The 19,387-nt window shown below is 45.1% G+C and overlaps 1 protein-coding gene across 9 annotated transcripts in view; it reads right to left on the bottom strand.

Annotated features, from left to right (window-relative positions):
• Nucleotides 1-19,387, bottom strand: part of CEP170B (centrosomal protein 170B) — a 56,292-nt gene that overhangs the window by 27,467 nt on the left and 9,438 nt on the right. For 8 of the 9 annotated variants that reach the window (XM_042813951.1, XM_042813953.1, XM_042813956.1 and 5 more), the window contains exons 4-8: nucleotides 14,373-14,462; nucleotides 11,434-11,512; nucleotides 9,138-9,196; nucleotides 7,712-7,850; nucleotides 235-333 (exon numbers count right to left, since the gene is read on the bottom strand). In XM_042813951.1, the coding sequence (XP_042669885.1) occupies nucleotides 235-333; nucleotides 7,712-7,850; nucleotides 9,138-9,196; nucleotides 11,434-11,512; nucleotides 14,373-14,462 (466 nt within the window). Of the gene's footprint in view, nucleotides 1-234; nucleotides 334-7,711; nucleotides 7,851-9,137; nucleotides 9,205-11,203; nucleotides 11,348-11,433; nucleotides 11,513-14,372; nucleotides 14,463-19,387 lie in introns of those variants that run through there. The other variant, XM_042813958.1, reaches the window with a different exon arrangement.

The raw sequence follows: 19,387 nt of genomic DNA, 5'->3' as shown, positions 1-19,387 counted from the left end.
TACTCCACAATCGTTTTTAACCTTCACTTACTGTAGTGGAAACAACTTAATTTTCCCTTACCCTGGTTTCATCGGCAGCAATCTATGCATAGCAACGTGCAAATACAACAAGTAAAAAAAAGTGGTAATTAAAGCCCTAAGGCAGGATGACTTCACACAAGAAAGATAAGAAATGCACAGAAATTTTGTCACCTTCCACCCCCATTCTTTTCCTCACAAAATCACCTTAATTACCTGAGTAATGCTCTTCTTGCCTTCTGTCCTCATTGTTTGCATCATCCTCCCCCCACCAGGAAGGTTGCCCATAAAGAGGGGTGCGATAACTATTGGTCTCTAGGAAGAAGGTATTCACAGAAGTCAAGCACATGCCGAAAGGGGAAAAATAACAGGATCAGATAAGATCATGTACCTGTTACACTGCAGTAATTACAACAGCAAATTATACATAATAATGAGAGTGTTCAGCTTTATTCCTTTCCTTTTCCACTTCCAGCCAGAAGAGGCTGACTCCGCCTCCCTTCACTCTTTAGTAGCTGTGATCCCCAAATACTGGCTTTTCTCCCTCTCCAGACTCATTATTCACAGGAAGTGGAAGATTTTTAGCAGGACAGACTACAAAATACCAACCACAAACTTATTTGCAATTCAGGTGAAAATCGGTCTTTTATCCCGATCTTAATTAGGAAGATTTTAGCTATACCCTTTTTTGCTCCACCACAGACTAGGATGCTGTCAGGCCAGGGATTTTCTCCAGCTATTCACTCCTCCCACTCTAAATGACACACATCCCACAGCAGGAAATTCTTGAAGAGTTACAAATTTAGGGAAAACAGTAAAACCATCTCCTTACACATACATAAAGCAGAAGTAAACTCTTGCTCTCAAAAGCATAAAGTCAGTCAAGTGGCTCACACAGTCACTGCAGGACAGAGATTTTTTTTCTCACGGAGTTACTTCTTCCAGAAGAGCCAGACTTCAATCACTGTCTCTACTCAAATAGCACTCACTGAAGATCAGCAGTTCTTTGCACCAACAGGTACCGGAAAGAACTGATTCACCTCTTCTTCCTTTGTCTACCATGAAACACTGTTTTTGGCACTGCCTTAGGCTGCTCCATTCATGTTTCGAGTAAAAAAAGAATACAGCTCAATTTACCTGTGGTAATAGTCATTGTTATTTATAATAGTTTCAGAGAGGCAAATGAAGTAGCTTTTCTTCTTTCAACTAGAGGTGACAGAGATGCAAGTACAGGTTGGGGACTGAGATTAACACCCCAGTTTTGCTCACTCTCTCCATCAGCACTCACTTTACTGAACAAGCCAAAGCCCAGCCACCAGCCCAAGCCACTGTTGGGCTCCTACCACCAACTGCTGCTCAGCTCGTGGCTTTATAATCACCTTCTGCCTGTGCTAAGCAGCCCTCACACACAACCCTGCCACTCTGCATTCCCTGCTTTAATAGGGCTAGCACAGACAGCAGTTGGTGGCATGAAGGAAATGACGAGGGGAGGGGAATTAAGAGTCGGGCTTCCTTTTTTTCCCTAGACTTTATGTTGCTGTTTATAAAGCTACCCAGACCCAATGGCCACTGCCTAAGGTTTTTTTTTTTTCTAGGACAGTTCCAGAAATGTATAAGCTTGTACTTTATCAGACCACAGGCAAAAGTTTTGCTGTACAGATCCAGTCCACAGGACCTTTTCAAGAGATTTTCATATTTCAAAACTGAACGCACTGCTTCCCTTCACACCGAGGATCAAAAGAGTTGAAGTATTACTCTCTGTTCTGCCTAGAATGTGCAGAAGATAAACTGTGTTCCCATTATGTAGGCAGCCCTTGAAAGTTCAGAGCAGGAAGCATTTCTCACCATGAATAAATTGCAACTGCCAAGCAATGCGTGTCATAGCTGAAAATGGGTAAAATACTCCAGGAAGAGGGGGAAAAAAGCAACCAACCTATTCAGAAACCTGAGAGAGAAGAGGAACCCAAAGGCAGGTTTGGGCTCTGTTAGGCTAAGATCTGTCCTGCAAGCTGACAGAGAGCTCTCAACCACTCTTCAGACCCATGGAGCAGACCCACATCCCACACCCACATGGGATCTGTTGTGCCCACTGCTTTCAGGCACACTCTTCAATGGATGATCACCATCTCCACCAGGGGCTTAACCCCCAAGAAACAAAGGACACTTGTCTCAGATTTGTATGATCGAATGTGACCAGTTCAATACTGATTTCTTTCCAGTTGCTCGTGGAAATGCTTAGTTTTCACACCGGCAGAAGCTAAGACAGCCCACTATATACTCCAGGACAAACCTTCCCAGTTGCTGCTCCTTACATCTGTGGGACACAGGTGTTACTACTGCCTTTTACTGCAGGGGAGAAGGCAGCTAGGAAATTAGGTCAACCCTAGTCAGACCCTCCTGCTGAGGGAATTTTGGGATTGCATGTAAAACAAAAAGTGATTTAAAAAAAAAAAAAAAAAAAAAAAAATTTACAGAGTAACAAGCCACTTTTTCTACCATCTCAAATTTCCTTCACTAGCCTAAAAAGCCCTAATAGGTGCTTGGAAATTCCCCAAATTCCCTCTCTGACAAAAGCCAGCACAAGGCCAAACCCAGCATGCTTGTGGTTGGGCAGAGTACACAGGGTTCCAGCAGGGCAGGAGCCACTGAGAACACGCCCTGCACACACTGCTCTAAGGGCCACGACATGAGGCTCCCAAGCCCCACCAGCAACAATCTGTAGCAGTGCGTGTTCAGTGCAACCCATCAGATCAGTTATTTTCCCTTTCTCCCCTCTCCCAGCCACCACAACAAACTGAAACTTCATTTTGAAGACTGCAAAAAAGCACAGATGGGAAATCAGGGAGTCAGTACCTTGCTACTGGAGGACAGTTTCAATATTTTAAGAGCAATTAATGTTTCCACTAAGCCTTCATGTTAATGTGCTTTTTGATTAACATTATTAAGTGATGCAGACACCCTCTTTCTCAACTTCTGCTATACATGATGAGATTCTGAGCCAGAAGAAAATATCCATGACTAGAGAAGAGCTCCATGAATTTGCTGTCCTGCTCATGTCAGAGACCACAGCCCCTTCTTATCCTCCAGCAGAAGTGCCCTGATGCCTTCCTCCTGCTCCACCATGGAGCTGTACAGAATGGGTAGGAGACACAGGAAGGCAGCTAAACAGATGGCAGTGACAGGTGCAGGCCAGGTAGCAGCCACACATGCAGTGGTGCTGCAGGCTACCCACTGCCAGCTGGGATGTGCTTTGGGTAGCAGCCTTAACCTGGACCAGCAGCAACCAGGGCAGCACATCTGCCTGTGTCCTGAGCCATACATACTGCTACATGGCCTCAGCCTGCCCGATGGATCTCGGTGTGAGCTGGGAGCTCTTAGATGCACAGAGGCTCAGGGCTTGATCGAGTTAGCAGTGAAGCAAGGAAGGCCAATGAGAACTAACAGTCATGTTAATGATATGAGATTTCCTCCAATTGATGGCAGCTTGTTACCACCTCTTCTCGATCCTGTGCCAGGCTGGCCAGATGGTGCCAATTCATTTAGATATATTCCTTGGCTCATCAATTCAGGCAGACAGCCTGAAAACCATCCTTTTAGATAACTGAATTGAGGTCAGCACAAGCGTTCAGCCAGACACACACACAGCTACGGGTGACAGCGTAATACAGGGAAAGCACTGACATGCACACATTCTGCTCCTGAATTTCAGTCTTAGGAGCAGCCACTCAGAAGGAAAAATGAATGGATGCCCACGTGTTTTTACAACTCTAAACTAACACAAAACTATTGATCATCTGAAAAGGCACCAGAGTAACAGAGAATGAGTTGCTTCAATGCAAAGGATGTACTTAGAGAGAAGTGAATCACAGAGAACAACACAAGGGCAGGACCAAAAACAGAGTTCAGGTGATGAAAGGGAAAGCAGAAAGTCTGCATTAATGCTGCTCTCCATCAGCAAATGGGCAGAAGAGCATTCACGATGAGCACAGCTCCTACAGTACCAGTCTGATGGCCCCTGAAAGTGGCTGCCAGGCTAGGACAAGAATGAGGGCTGAGCTCTGCCTGGGTCCACACAAAGCTTCAAGCAGTCTCTAGAGGGACAGACAGCAACAGCAGATTTCAATGCTGACAGAAGCACACGCAGCTTTGAAGCTGCCTGCAGCAAGTCAGAACACCAGCACGAGAAATCCAGCTTGCTCTAAGTCAAGCTGTTTTTGATTCATTATTAATAAGGTAAACATCCATCTCTGGAAGATGCAGAGTGGGCTTCTTAAGGCAAGGGCCTCGGGGAGAAAAAAGGAGAAAAAAAAATGATGATCTAGCTTTAAAATATTTTAAAAACTAATTTCTGACATCTCTGCTTTTTTCCTCCTCTTCAAAATACAGAATTGAAACACAACAGGAACAAACACAAAACAGCTCTTTGGCTCTTCACTGCAGTGCTTATTTCGTGCGTGCAGCAGACCTAAATTCAGGACTTTTGTACCTACTGTGAGCGCACAAAAATCCTGCAGGCTTTCAAATCTGGCTGATAATCATAAATTTATTTGTACCAATTACACAATGAAGCCTTCAGCATGCTGCAGGTACCACCAAACTAGCACAGATGAAAAGCAGATACACCACTGCTCTCCTACATTAGAGGCAAGGGTGAAGCTGTGTGCCTAAGTAGCTACAACCATGATCTCATGGGGAAAGCAGCTAAGGACCATGGAAACACTGCACAACCCGGCACAACTCCCACTGCTCCCTGCAGACTTCAGCATGGACACGGACAGGATTGGCAAAGGGGCCACTAACCCAGCAAGGAAGACTGTTCCATGGATCTCGGGAGAGTCTCAAATCCTGCTCCTGCTGCTGGCAATGCCCATCTCAGCCAGAAGCTGTGGGCAGCCTCCATGCCTGGAAACTCAGGCCTGCAGCAGTTATTCAGAAGTTAGTCATCAGCCTCAGCATTATCTAGTGCCATCAGCCTGTGAGGGCTTAAAAAATTACAGTAAGTTTAGATCAGCCTGTGCTGACAGCAGACCACAAAGTGGCTTATCTCATCTCCCACCTCGGCCCAGGTAGCAACAGATGGGGAATGCAAGTGTTAGGTACAACTGAAGGCTGTACCTGGTCTCCTCATCACCTCAGGTTTTAAGCACCAGAGCTGATGGCCATTTTTAGTATTAACTAGCTGAACTGTGGGTGCTTTTCTAACTCACAGCAATATCCAACCACAGGCCCTATCAAGCTTCTTGCCTTAAAAACACCTCACAAAGACTGATGGTTTCCTGCTTACAGGCAACACACACCAAGAAGCTGTATGCTCAACAGCATAAAGAATAAATGGCTGAGCTGTTTCCAATTCCCTCTGCTGGATCTTTTTATCCTCACCCCCTCACCTCCTCCCCTTTCTAAGCAGCTCTAATTGTTCACATTGTTTTGTTAAACCTCTTCCCTGAAAGCCTGCATTGCCTCTACCTCTTTTCCAGCCAGGCCCTGAGAAGAGATCCTTCTAAAGGCTTTTGTCACTCAGACCTTACTTTAATTAGTCAATGCAAATTCCTAAATACCTACGGGCTTAGCAAAACAGCTCTCTCCCCAAAGCCTCTTTCTGCTGCCATAAGCAAGCCCTCTCTTCCTAGGAACACAACGTTCCTCTTTCCACTAATCATTTAACTTGCAGCCACTCCTCCAAGCACCACAGAAAAGCCGTGCATGTGTACAGCAGTAGACAAGGTGAATTAGTCACACCGCAGATGGAAAAGGAACCCACTGATCATTCTGCTCACGTGACAGAAATGCTCATGGGAGAGCAAGGCGCTGATTTAATGCTCAGGCTCTTTCCCCTCCTTCACAGGCTTCAGTCCAACCAGCAAAATAATACCAGCAAAATAATTCCAACAAAACATCCTGGATTCCCCCACCTTTCAGCAGGTTAGCAGCACCTCAGACTTCTCACATCTGCCATCAGCCCCACTGCATGTGGCATCCTTCATCACTAGCCCTCACAAAGTGCTCACAGCCTTTTTTTTCTTTCTTTTTTTTTGGCCTTGGACCTGCACTCACTACCAATGACAAATACACAATACATACCCATGAGCCACAAGATGAGAAATGGGTCACCCTGATGAAGTGTCACTCCATGCCTGACTTTGAAGATTTTCCAAAATATCAACCACTTATGGTATGTAGGTTAAAAACCAGCCAGTGTGTATTTTTGAAGGTGGCGAGAATAAAAAGGAGAATATTCACACAACAGAGCAGCAGCAAACACAAACTGGTTCTACCTGGACCTCACAGACCAGCGAGAAGCCACATCTTCCAGAACACAGCATCCTTCACAGCACAGCTGGAGAGCTCTCCACCAGCGAGGTTCACCTCCTTTCACCCTCCACAGTGTCACAGCTAATCACCGACTTCATCCCTTTCAGCCCATGCATGTGAGGCAAAGTCACAAATGCTCCCCCCTCGGGGGAGGGGGGGAGGGCGACCCACAAACACATCTAAATCAACATACAAAGGTTTTACAGTGTGAGAATAGCAGTCAAACACATAGGTGTGTGCATTTCCCTGCACAGCTGGAGGGAACAAAAACACAGGCAAATACACGAGCGAGAAATATTACTCTGTTTTAGTATATGATGTCAGCTTAAAGGGACTTTCACAAAGACAATACATAGGAGATTAAGGTCAGCCAACCCACTCCAATTAGGTATCAAAAAAGGCCTTAACGGATTTACCCAAAGTTGTACACATTTCTAGAAAGCTGCCATATCTATGAATAGATCACCTTTCCCAAGATCCTGCCTTTGCCCATCACCTTCCTCTCCCTGCCCCTTCCTCAAACAGATCCATTCTGCACACAGACAGCTCCCAGTCACTGCCATTCTGGTAAGCAAGACTCCCCTCTGTCAGTTATTAGTCATCAGGATGCTTTAGAGCCATATTTCTTCTTTTCATGTATCATCAAGATCGAGAAAACCACCAACTGACAACTGAGCCAAACAGGGAGAAGACATACCAGGGCAGTATATAAAGGAGGTAGGAAGCTCAGAAGAGGGGAAAAAACTGCTGGGGATGTCTTAGCCCACCATGGGAGGGAACAGGGAGATGCAGGTATGAAAGAGGGTCTTCAAAGGAAGATAACAGTGAGTAGAGAAATGTGCAACAGAATAAATTTTTCCAATGGACATGATGCAGCCAGGTAACAATGAACCTAAAGCAAACACCTCCCAGGTTCAGCAGTCAGTTTCGATCTCGCATATTGAGGTGTTAGGAAATACAGTAATTTAAGGCTATACAAGACTCTTTGCAACAAATCCCTTGCTGCCACTTCGCTTGCCTGTCAGTACCACGCTGCAGCAGCCATGCATCTTCCACTTTGACTCACCACCTCTGTTCAAACACCAGCTCATGATTAACAAAATAAAAATAGACCAGACAGGTGCCAAGGAACTCACCAAACCTGCTCAGCCCACAGGCTCTCTAGCATTCACAGCAACAAGACATGTGTGAACCACCATGCCAATTATATTTTTTCTCCTGAAACTGGGAATGTGAAATACTTAGAGGTTTAGACAGATGATCCTTTAGTACCAGCTTCTACACCGTTTAACTCACACCACACTTGATTCTAATCCAGTGCTGTGATCAAGCAGCACTTTGACTGTTGTGAATCTTGACTAACTGGTTCCTGAGCAATTACCTGTAATTGGCTTCCTCTCTCCTTTCTCCAGCTTTGCTTGTGGGGACTCAGCGTAGACACTGTGCTCCATGGGCTGCTCCACCCTCTTCATGGTCGTGCTTTTGAAATTCATCTGAAGCTGGCTGGTGTACTTCTCATGCTGCAGAGACATAAGGATAGCTGCAGAGTGCCCATGCAATCTGCATGGCAGCCCGTGGCAACGATAACCTCCCTTACCCACAAATGTGACAATGCAAAGGCAAATGCTGTGGCTAAACTCTGTGACAAATGGGAAACACACCTAAGTGTCAGAGAGGCTTTCAGATACCTCATCTGGAAGACAATAAATGATAGTTACAGTCCGTGAGGTCACCGTAATGTAGCCCTGCAAAGTAGCTAATTAGAAAACCCTTTAAAGAGTAAACTAAGAACAATCAGAACTTATGCCATTTTCCACCCAGAATTCAAATTCTGAAATCCCCTTTGTTCTTAAAGCAGTATTAGTTCTTCCCATGCCCCAACTGCATTATCTCAATTTTTCAGTAAAGGCAATTAAGATATATTTTAATTATTTCTCTCCAAACTCTCTCACCAGTGAGGAAAGCAATGAGCCTGCCTTAGAGCAGGCTCCATATTAACTTGCGGCTTAGTAAATGGGCTAATTAAAAGTGGGTTTATTACAAGCAAATTAATAAGAGGGTGTACCCATCCAGATTACCCACTGAGTAAATTCAGTGATTCATTTACCCAGTCCTGGCTGTTACACTTCTGATCCTCTCTAAGTCCTAAATCTGAAACCAGGGCTAAGACGACAGCATCTGCTAGCCAACAGATGATGCCTGGCGCTGGGAGCTGAACTCAGCTCAACAAAGGCAGCCTTCCTGCCTCTGAGGGTTGCTTTTCTGCCTTACATTAGGAGATGCTTGTATATTTTATTCCTGATACTGAAATTTTTGTTTAAAGAACACTTTACTCTTAAGAGGACTGTCAGTAAGGAAGACTGTGGAGCTTGAAGGCAGAAATGAGATAATGGGAATAAATTAAGCAAAGTTTAATCTGCTGGAGGAAGTGTTACACTGCTGGTCAATGTCACCATGCTCAAGGAAAGGCAACTGCTCTCCACTCCCGGGGCAGAACTAATTCTGCTCTGCTTCACCCTGAAGTTAATGCACTGACTATTCTTTAACACACTATGGCTTTAGTAGCCTTTCTGTTGGCTGCCACAAGGTCATACATAACTTGATCTAAATGTTAGCAGCAGAGTAAGAGAGATCAGAGACGAGATAACTGGGAAATGCATCTGCCATCAAAGTAGGGTTTTGGCAAGCCTCAATCCAAGGACAGCATAACAACGTGGAACATTTTGCCGCTGTATTTTAAAGCTTCAGGCAGCATGATCATTACTAGAGCACCAAAAGGAACAACACCTGCACCCACACACCTTTACCTTTAACGCTTCTTCTGGGACCTTGTGTTGAATTTGCTCCAGGACATACATGTTTGAATGTTCAGACCTTGTTAAGGAAAGACCAAAGGAATCGGATGCAGAGAGAAATCTAGTGTTTAGTCATAAAGAAAACAGCATAAAATAACAACGAGAGGTGCTGAAAGCTGCCTCACTTGCATAGCAAGACAGTCTTTGATGTGTGTATTTTGGAATAGAGGGTGCAACTATATTTTCTGTCAGGACCCAATTGGAGAGTAGCAAGCAAGAGGAGCAGTGAAGGAGCTCAGGGGAGCATAAGCAGCTCGGTACAGGATGAAGGAGCAAACAGAGCCCTGGCTCAGCTTGCAGCTTGCTCCCAGCTCCCCACAGCACCCTGGCCAAGACAGAGCAGACTTGCACAGTCAAAACAAGGCAAGGCCTTCCATCCAGGAAACAGCAGTGATTGAAAAGTAAATCAGGTCATGAGCTGCTGTGACCTCTATGGAAGGGAAGCATTCAACATGTCTGAACCTAGGCAAAAATCCCCAGCTACGCTGTGAAAAGAAAAAAAAAAAAAAAAAAAAAAAAAAAAAAAAAAAGTAGAAAGGAAGCATCTGACCATGGCATCACAAACAACTCAATCAGGACAGCACAGCACAAAAGGGATGAAAGCGGAAAGATGGAAAATGTTAAACTAAAAATAAACCAAGAGATACTGGCAGAGCATGGAGACTTCATGCAGTCTGTGAGTGAAGCTGTAAATGGAAAAAGAGGCAGCTCTTATGCAATAGAGTGCAGCTGACTTGGAGGCCATGGGAGATGCTGCCATCGCCACTGCACTGAACACGGTCAACACAGAAAGCATTGCTAAAAAGCACAGCACCACAGCAGCAAAGGAGAGGAAGAGACTTTAATAGCTACAGCAATCATGCTGAAAAAGAGCCTAGTCTAAAACCTACATCCTCAAAAGCTTTCCAGTTGAGGGTAATAAATTCTACAATTCATAAATGCAATCATTCATTTCACGTGAATAGCCATGTAAGGGCTGCAGGACTAAGCACTTAACTCAGCTGCTTAATGCTCAGAATTACTTTCTATAAAAAGTTTAAACCTGTATCACAGCCACTAAAATATAACCTCAAGGTCTTAAAAAAAAAAAAAAAAAAAAATCTTCGTTCCCACCAGATCCAGAATTGCACATAAATCTGTTTAAGCATCCCTGCTGCAAGTGTTGCAGTTGAGAACTGAGGTACCTGTAGCCTGGCAAGAGCACAGAAGAGGCTCAGCCTTCCCTTACAGGTTCTGCTGGGCTCTAGCAAGGTCTGGAGTATTTCAAGGGCTAAAGCACAGCCAGGCACACATACTTTATCATGGATACAACAAAAGACACAAGAATGTGGCCTTGGGGTCAAGGATGCACAAGAGTTTTCCAATGAAACCTTTTTTTCTTTTTTATCCCTACCCTCCTCTGTTCTCAGAAATGTCTGAGCTGTTTTAACAAATTTTTCTTGCAAAAGCAAGCAAGAAACCTGGAGAAGATGCTGCCTCATAATCCATCTTGAGTGGGTATGTCTGGCAGTTAGAAGAAACTAAAAAAAAAAATGATTTAATAACACTAAAAAAAGGCAGCAGTCTTCTGTTGATCTACAGCAGTCAAACAACCACATCAGGATAAAAAGGAAAGGGATGAAGGCATTTTAGCAGACACCATCAGAATTTGTGCCTCTGTAAACAAAGCAGTAACATCAGCCTGGCCTTCCCCAATAGAGATGACATTTGCTATTGCTAAAGAGAGTTTCATTCTTGCATTTTGTGGCACAGCAATTTGCAGAGGCAACCTTCAACTGACAGAGCAAAGGGTCTGTCTACAGGCTCCCAGAGACAAATGCACCAAAGACCTGCAAACTGTCTGCAAGCAAGCAGATGGGAGCAAAGAATGATGATTTTAAAATGTTAGTTTTTTTACAAATAGTTTTTTTTACAATATGAAGCACGCCTGCTCCCAGGCTTTTATCAGCTACAGATGCCACTCACAGACCTCAAATGAAAAAGAAAAACAAACAAACAACCCTTCCTTTGACAGAGACCTCCTCAAACACTGCTGTCAGCACAATGCCTGCTTCAAAGTCCAACGGAGGCAGCGGGCATCCTGATTAATATGTTCTGAATCAGGTCCACGGAGGAGAAACAAAAGCTGATGAGCCATCCAAAGGCTGCAGGAGGCAAAACAAACACCCTTAGTCATTAGCCACAATTAGCACATTTAACTCTCCATGCAATGAACAGCACAAAACGCATCTTCAGAGAGGAAGGATATCATAACCAAAGCGAATGACATCATTCAGCTTCAGGGTGATGTACTTCTGGTCGGGAATCCTCACGTCATTGACGAATGTCTGCAGAGAGGAAGCACAGGTGTGGTTTTTGACCCAGGGCACATGCCCATCTGCTAAGGGCGTTGCACATGCTCAGGGTGCACCTCAGCCCTGCAGACCACCAGCATGGAGCTCGCATGGGCAGGTCTGGGCACCCCAAATGTGTTTCAAGCCAGGTATTCTTCTCACCGACTGCAAATGAAGCTTTAGTTCCTGATCTAAGTATGTAAATGAGGTGCCTGAAGTCAGGAACCTTGGGTGCTCTTAGGTCTTCTCCTCCAAACCAGCAAGGGCAGTAAATATAGGAGAGAAGCTGCTACAGCTTTTCCAACTACTGAGCTGAGAATGAGCTCTCCATCAAATACCAAACAAGACTCGTGCCAGCCCCAAGGCCTGGTCATTTATCAAAGCCTATAACATAGGAAAGGGAAATGGAAACACACAGAGAAGCAGGTATTTCAGTGGAATCACTGTGGTATCTAAGGCCATGCTGTCCAAGACACCGTTTATTAGTACAAAAGGCCTCTCACCCAAGAGATGCACTTGCTCATTTTTTTCTATGCTACAGACAGTTAGCTTAGGCCTGAAGAAACTGAATTATCCTTGTAAGGTGCATAAAATGTGCTTCACAGCTGAGAACAAGCACCTCAGATGTCTCAGCTGCCTGCACTCTGAGGGGAACCCCTAAGGAATAATTCTTACAGAACAGTAGATCAAGCACTCAGATATCTTCCACAGATCAGCCCGTGTGCTTTTGCAATAACCCAAGCCAAATAAAAATAACTCAGGAACTCAAGTGAAACAGCACCAGCATGCTGGTGGGGCTCAGGCACTCAGCAGCTGCAGACCCCAGAAGTTACCTGATCTTGCAGCAGGGCAGTGACCCGGCCTCACAGACCTGGCACCTGCTGCCGGGTCTCTGCAGCCTCACTACAACATCAGCTAAGCTGTGAAGAGTCAAAATCATGCTAGAAAATGAACTGACAAACTTTCATCACCAAGGCACAGTTTTCTCCTTTTACTTTCTCACCTTGGTCAACTCAAACACACACTGTAAAACCAAGCAGTAACAAGAGGGAAAAATAAATTCTAGAGCAGGAAGCTGGAACACAGGAGGCAATGGTAATTTGCTTCTTGGCAATTGCCAGAAAAGCTGGGGGAAATTCTGGGTAATTTCAGAATAAAAGCGGTGAAGCTGGTCAAAAGACAGGCAATTCCTATTTGCATGGAAGAAAATTCCACAGTAGACAGATGTAGAACAAAAATAACTACTTGCTGGATTTTCTGCAAAAGAAGTGTCTGCCAGAAAATCCATTTTGATTGTTACCTGGGCACTTAAATAACCCCAATAAACTGCTTACTGCAGACAGAAATGCTATCTTCAAAAATCAAAAGGCACAAAGACTGCAGAATCAGCTGCCTGAACATCATAATAAAACAACATTTTAAAAGATCTGATAATATTATGAACTATATTGCCTGAAGTCATATAATGCATTGTTGAAAAAGTGGAAAATAAATGCAAAATAAAAGCAAATGCTGAAAATTGAATTAAAATCAAAGTCCCGCAGAAGAAATTTGACTTTCCCCCTGCAAGCAACATCCACATGAAAATTACCAACTAAGGACCTATTTACTTCACACAGAATAAACAGAGTTGGCCACAACAGCCTTCTCCAATGAAGTCTGTTGGACCAGCCAGAGAAGACAGGCATTGCTCACTTCTTTCAATCCATCTTTGTAAGTGCAAGTCTATTACCAAATGCTGTAAATTCTTACTCATGAGCCTATGAAGAAAGAAGAGCAGCAGTGACAGGAACCTCACCTTTCTGCAAGCTGGATTTTTGAGCTATTCTTTAATCAGAGGTTTTGAAGCAAGGATCCAGGCAGAGCCCACAGCACTTAGCAGAAATACTGACATTTCAGCAGGGCTCTCTGCCTTCAGCTATTAGGCTGAGAAGGATTATCACTCACTCTAGCTGCAGCCAGATGCCAGAGAAGGCAGAAAGGTTGATGTCTGCTTCACCTACAGTTACTGTGCGAGTTTCTGGGTTTGTCTCATGTTTTTGTGGCAGTGATGGTGGAGAGCTCCTGTTTCTAAGCTGAAAACAGTGACTGCAGTAAAACTACTACTGCAAACACAGGCCTGTGAATCTAGCTGAGGCTTGCTCCCCAAGGGGAATAGCTCTGCTGGTGTGTAGCAGCAGCCAAAGAGAAGCATGCACGATATGAGGACAGTTTTAACTCTCCCGATGTGTTAAATAATCACAGAATTTGGGGGCAAAGCCTCACCAAGCTGCCTAACAAGACTGAGTCAGGGTCACAAGGATTAAAACTGAGGCAGGCTCTGCTCTTGTTCTGGGTTTGCATTTTTCCTCAGTCTTAACACAAAACAGGTGAAATACCAATCTTCATTACCAAAAAGAGCTGGTTTAAAATAGTTTCTCCCCAAAGAAATTAAATGGCTCATCATCCCATAAATCACTCCACACACTGACAACAGAACTGCTAAAGGTCATCCTGCTCATGCTGAACAGCTGCTCCAGCTTCACCAGTTCAATGTTAACATGCCCAAAATGAGATAGAAAAGAGCAGGAAATAAATTCAAAGACACTATGGTTTTGTGAATGCTGGAGAGTTCTGCAAGGGCACCAGCAAGGGAAGAAAGAAAAAAAAAGATTAATTTATCAAAGCTTTCCTCTTCTAAGATGAGATGCTGCATGACCTCTGTCTCAGGCCTTGCAAATAATTATATACATTTAGATTAATTTATGCCAACGGCTAGAGTAACCCAAGGGGGCCTAGCAGTAGAGGGATATAAAACGCTTACAGACTCAGCACCGTGTGCTGGCCTCCCTCATCCCAGAGGTTTGCTACTTACCCCATTTAAGCTCCCAAGATCCTTTACCCAGTGCTCATCTTTCTCCTTGTCATAGTTGATTACAGCGTGCTGCTTATCGACACTGCGGGACTGGCAATGAAAGCACAATGAATGTGAGAGCAGTCAGCCATAAGAGACACTGTTATTCACAACAACATTTATACATTAAACTTAACCTGATATGGGATGAGAGGAAAGAAAACAGGAAAGATTAAATATTACTGCTACTATGAATAACCAAAGAATACAGTTAAAGCTTCCGTAGTTGTTCTAAACAGCCCGCTGAAGACAATATTTATGTGAAAAAAATATTATGGAAAGCTATGTCAGCATTTCAGTAAGTTGTATCAATACACGCTGAAAACAAAACCAGTCAAATTAAAGGCCTGGGGGGCAGGATCTGATCCACTGCAAACTGGAAAACCTCATTTCCATAATCTGGTGCTGGTGGCCTCACCACTTATGGACTTTCTATTTGGAAGGATTTCTTCCTAATTTTCAAAGGGAAAAAGTATTTTCTTGAGTTCAAGCCAAACTCATTTACAATGCATACTGTTCCCAGAATCACGTGCTGGAGTTGATTTAAACTCTAGGATGTTTTCCAGCTTAGAGGAAGGTTAGGTAACTGAGGATGAAAAAGCAGCTCTACAAAATTTAAATGTTAAGCCTGCTTTGAGGACACTGATCAGGACAGCAATTTTGTCCCAGTGGCTCTGTCCGAATGCACATTACCAAACGTCTTATCTTCAAAACAGAGCATGACACTTCAGGAGAAATACTGTCAGACCATTTCAAGGCAGAACCGTTAAAGAAAAGCCTCTGAAGAGTTTGGAAATATGCCACAGGCGTTGTAGCTATGAGCCAGGCACTGGAGCCACTCAATCCATCAGGAGGTGCACCCACTGCTGAAACCTCCCTGAATCTCAGAGCAGGGGAAGGCATGCTGCCCCAGCAGGGAGCCCAGCCAGACTGAGCACACCTTCCTCCTGGGCACCAAACAACAAGCTCTTGTTGAAAAATAAGTCCTTCCCTTTTCCCAAGCATGAACAGGCTGGTTTCCACAGCACCGCTCTCACTAAGCCATTACCCATTTCCTCGTGGGCAAGCAGAGGCAGAGACTATTTCAGGGGAGTTCCTTGATGAAAACACAGAGGCTTTATCCTTACAAACTAAACTATCTGCAGGACTTTGTTCTTCCCAAGGACTACCACACACAAGTATCCCACCTGCACAACACAGATGCATGCATGAGGTATCCCCACGTTCCTCAGCAACCCAGTACTGTGGGTGGCTATCACTGTCCCCAGTGGGACGGGAAGGAGAGCTGAATAACTGGTGTCACAGTGTTTGCTTTAGCTTTTTACAGCATTCATTTAAAGATTAACAGAATTTAAAGGCAGAACAAACCCTTTAGCCTCCCTGCAAGGGCTGAATATCTTCTGCCTCAAGAATTCAGTCCAGGCACAAAAGTTAAGGCAGATTTTACCTTGCACCAAGTCACAAGCCATTTAATAAATATACAGGGTTTACTTCAGGGAAGCAGCTGTCTCCTAAAAATTTGGTCTGCCCTGGACCTGACCCTGCTGTAAGTCAGCTCAGCCTTTGGACTGCTGTATTTTACAACAGCTGACTAGAGCCACTCCCGGTCCCAAAACAGACCAGGATCAACCCAGAGGGCAGAGATGTATTCCAGCACCATGATATTCCCCTACATAAAAGCAAAAGTCACTGTTGGGACCTATTTATGCCAGAATTTCCCATCCTCCACAGAAGTTTCAGCTGCGCTCAAGACAGCCCTCTGCAAAAGCAGTCGCAGTGATATAGTATATCTGACCCACAGTCTTGAAACTTCTCAGCATCCCTTTAAAGAGCATATCAGGACATGGCAAAGTGTTGTACAGCTCACAGTCCTGTGAAATTTCATGAGGTTTTGTTTTTTTGTTTTTTTGTTTTTTTGTTTTTTTGAGAAAAATTTTCTCAGTTTTCTCAGCAGCAAACATCACAAGAACTGTCAACAGAAGTTCCTAAGAGCCTGTCTCCAAGGAAACTCAACCTAAAATAACTAAAATTGCACACCTTGTTTATTTTGATGCAATTTGCCAAAGGTCACTCTTGAGAACCAAGGTGTGGTTTATTTCAACATCAGTCACACTCAGCATGAGCTGTTCTTTCTTGCAGTGACAGCAGCTGCCCGGAGGCTGATAGTGCTTTTGTTCTAGGAGAAGAGCAGAATCATCTCTGATGATGATTAACGCCTCAATCCCACTTCCAAGCAAAGCCTAGCCACATTCCACACTGGCAACAGATGAGAGCACCAGAACATACCTGCTGAAGTCACAGAATCACAGACTGGCCAGGGTTGGAAGGGACCTCAAGGATCATGAATCTCCAACCCCCTGCCACATGCAGGGCCACCAACCTCCACGTTTAATGCTAAACCAGGCTGCCCAGGGCCCCATCCAACCTGGCCTTGAACACCACACTGCCCCCACCACACGTGGACGGGGCATCCACAACCTCTCTGGGCAGCTGTTCCAGCACCTCACCACTCTCTGGGTAAAGAATTTCCCCCTGACATCCAACCTAAATCTCCCCTCCCTCAACTTAAAACCATTTCCCCTCATCCTTCAGTTATCAACCCTTTCAAAGAGTTGATTCCCCTCCCCTCTGTAGGCTCCCTTTAGGTATTGAAAGGCTGCAATGAGGTCACCCCCCAGCCTTCTTTTCTCCAGGCTGAACAAGCCCAGCTCCCTCAGCCTGTCCTCATAGGGGAGGTGCTCCAGTCCTCTGATCATCCTAGTGGCTCTCCTCTGGACCCTCTCCAACAGCTCCCTGTCTTTCTTGTACTGCGGGCTCCACACTTGGATGCAGTATTCCAGATGGGGCCTCACAAGAGCAGAGTAGAGGGGGACACCACCTCCCTGTCCCTGCTGGCCACCCCTCTTCTGATGGAGCCCAGGATACCATTTGCCCTCTGAGCCGCAAGAGCACACTGTTGGCTCATGTTAAGCTTTTCATCTATCAGGACCCCCAGGTCCTTCTCCACAGGGCTGCTCTCAAGGACCGCTCCTTCCAGCGTGCACGGATGCCTGGGATTCCTCCAGCCCAAGTGCAAAACTTTGCACTTTGCCACGTTAAACCTCATCAGGTTCACCCGGGCCCACCTTTCTAGCCTCTCGAGGTCCCTCTGAATGGCATCCCTTCCTTCCACCGTGTTGAAATGCAACCTTTGGCCGCACTGCTCAGCTTGGTGTCATCAGCAAACTTGCTGAGGGTGCAATTGATTCCTACATCGATGTCGTTGATAAAGATGTTGAAGAGCACCGGTCCCAGACAGACCCCTGGGGGACGCTGCTCGTTACCGGCCTCCACCTGGACATGGAGCCATTGATGACCACCCTCTGTCTGCAGCCTTTCAACCAGTTTCTTATCCGTCAAGTGGTCCACCCATCAAATCCACATCCCTCCAATTTGGAGATGAGGATGTGGTGGGGGACCACGTCGAAGGCCTTGCTCAAGTCACTTCAGCTCAGCAAGCCAGCTGTTTCTAATGAATGAACCTTGAATCACAAAGGGTGAGTTAGGAAACCAGAGTCTCATAAGCTCAACAAACTGCAACTGACTGAATACCAAGCAAAGGAAGCCTTAGTTTAAGAGCACATAATTTACAAGATAGTAAAGCTATCAAAATCTCAGTTGAGACTGAGGGGGGAAAAGAAGGCAGGGAAGGAAGGTCTGCTGCTAGGCACAAGTGATCTGGCAGCAAGAAGTAAGGCTACACTCATAAAGAGGGCATGAAGAAGGGCCACAGCCTTCTCACAATGTCCCAGCATCAGTCCTATTAGCAAATAAGAACAACTCTTGGAAAAACACAGAGCATGCTTTTCTGGTTAACAATTGTAACTTCTCTGAAGAGAAAACAGACACTGATTTCTTACCATACTGAACTCGTGCAGCATTTGCACTTCCAGACATTCAAATCACTTCCTAATGTAAGGCTCTCTTGCTTCTCCCACGTAATGCCTACAACGAACGCACCGTGTTTTAAATGTCTCATAGATGAAATGCACATGCTGCACGTATCCAAAGACAGGGGTATTTTACAGTTGCCCTTTCTTCCAAGATGACATTAAGGAGGAGTTATCTCCAATACCAGATAGGAACAGCATCTTCTGGTCTCAAACAGCATCTGCCAGTCTCAAATCTGGACCAAAACCTTGCATCAGTCCCCATGAGGCATGCAGCCAACAACCTGCTTGTGATTCTCATAAATGCACACATCAGGTCAGCAAATCATAGAATCATAGAATCACCAAGGTTGGAAAAGACCTAAAAGATCATCCAGTCCAACCGTTCACCTATTCCCAATAGCTCCCACTAAACCATGTCCCTCAACACAACATCCAGTCTTTCCCTGAACACCCCCAAAGGCCCCTGCTTAGCGTAAAAGCAGCAGAAGCTGCTTTCCAAATATGCAGGAGTCTCCACAGAAGCAAATATCGCATCATTTATGTGTGCTGCAAACAGCAGATGATCAACAGCACTGTGTTTGAGGAAGGCTCTGATGTATGGAGCACGACATGCAGGATGAAGCAAGAACCTGCAGAGACACCAAGCAAAACGCACACAGAAATGAGACCTGCTAAAGCAGGCAGGAGGAAAAAAATAGAGTCAAACAGTCTGCATTTCCCCACGGGGTCGGGGAGCAGACGCAGCTCAGCTGTCTATGCAGATACAGATGCTGCTTTTTTTCCCCAGCAGAATTAGCATGGGCAAAAGCCTACTGCCCTGGGTTGAGATTTGGACCTCAGCCCTGCCAATGCTGCAAGGCATCGTGGTGTTGGAGATAAAATAAGCAAACAAGAGCAGTTTCCCTGTTCCTAACCACAGTCTGTTCTGCACGTCTGGCACAGGATATCTGCAGCATTCTGGTGGCAGCATGCAATAAACACTTGCTTGAATACTTTCCACAGTGAACAGGTTGCAGTTCTGCCAGCGATGTGCTCTGCACAAGC

This window comes from Centrocercus urophasianus, unplaced genomic scaffold, assembly GCF_019232065.1.
Source record: "Centrocercus urophasianus isolate 14NV4802_14NV808 unplaced genomic scaffold, USGS_Curo_1.0 seq_14, whole genome shotgun sequence".
Lineage (NCBI taxonomy): Eukaryota > Metazoa > Chordata > Aves > Galliformes > Phasianidae > Centrocercus > Centrocercus urophasianus.
This window is presented reverse-complemented; position numbering and strand designations above follow the sequence as displayed.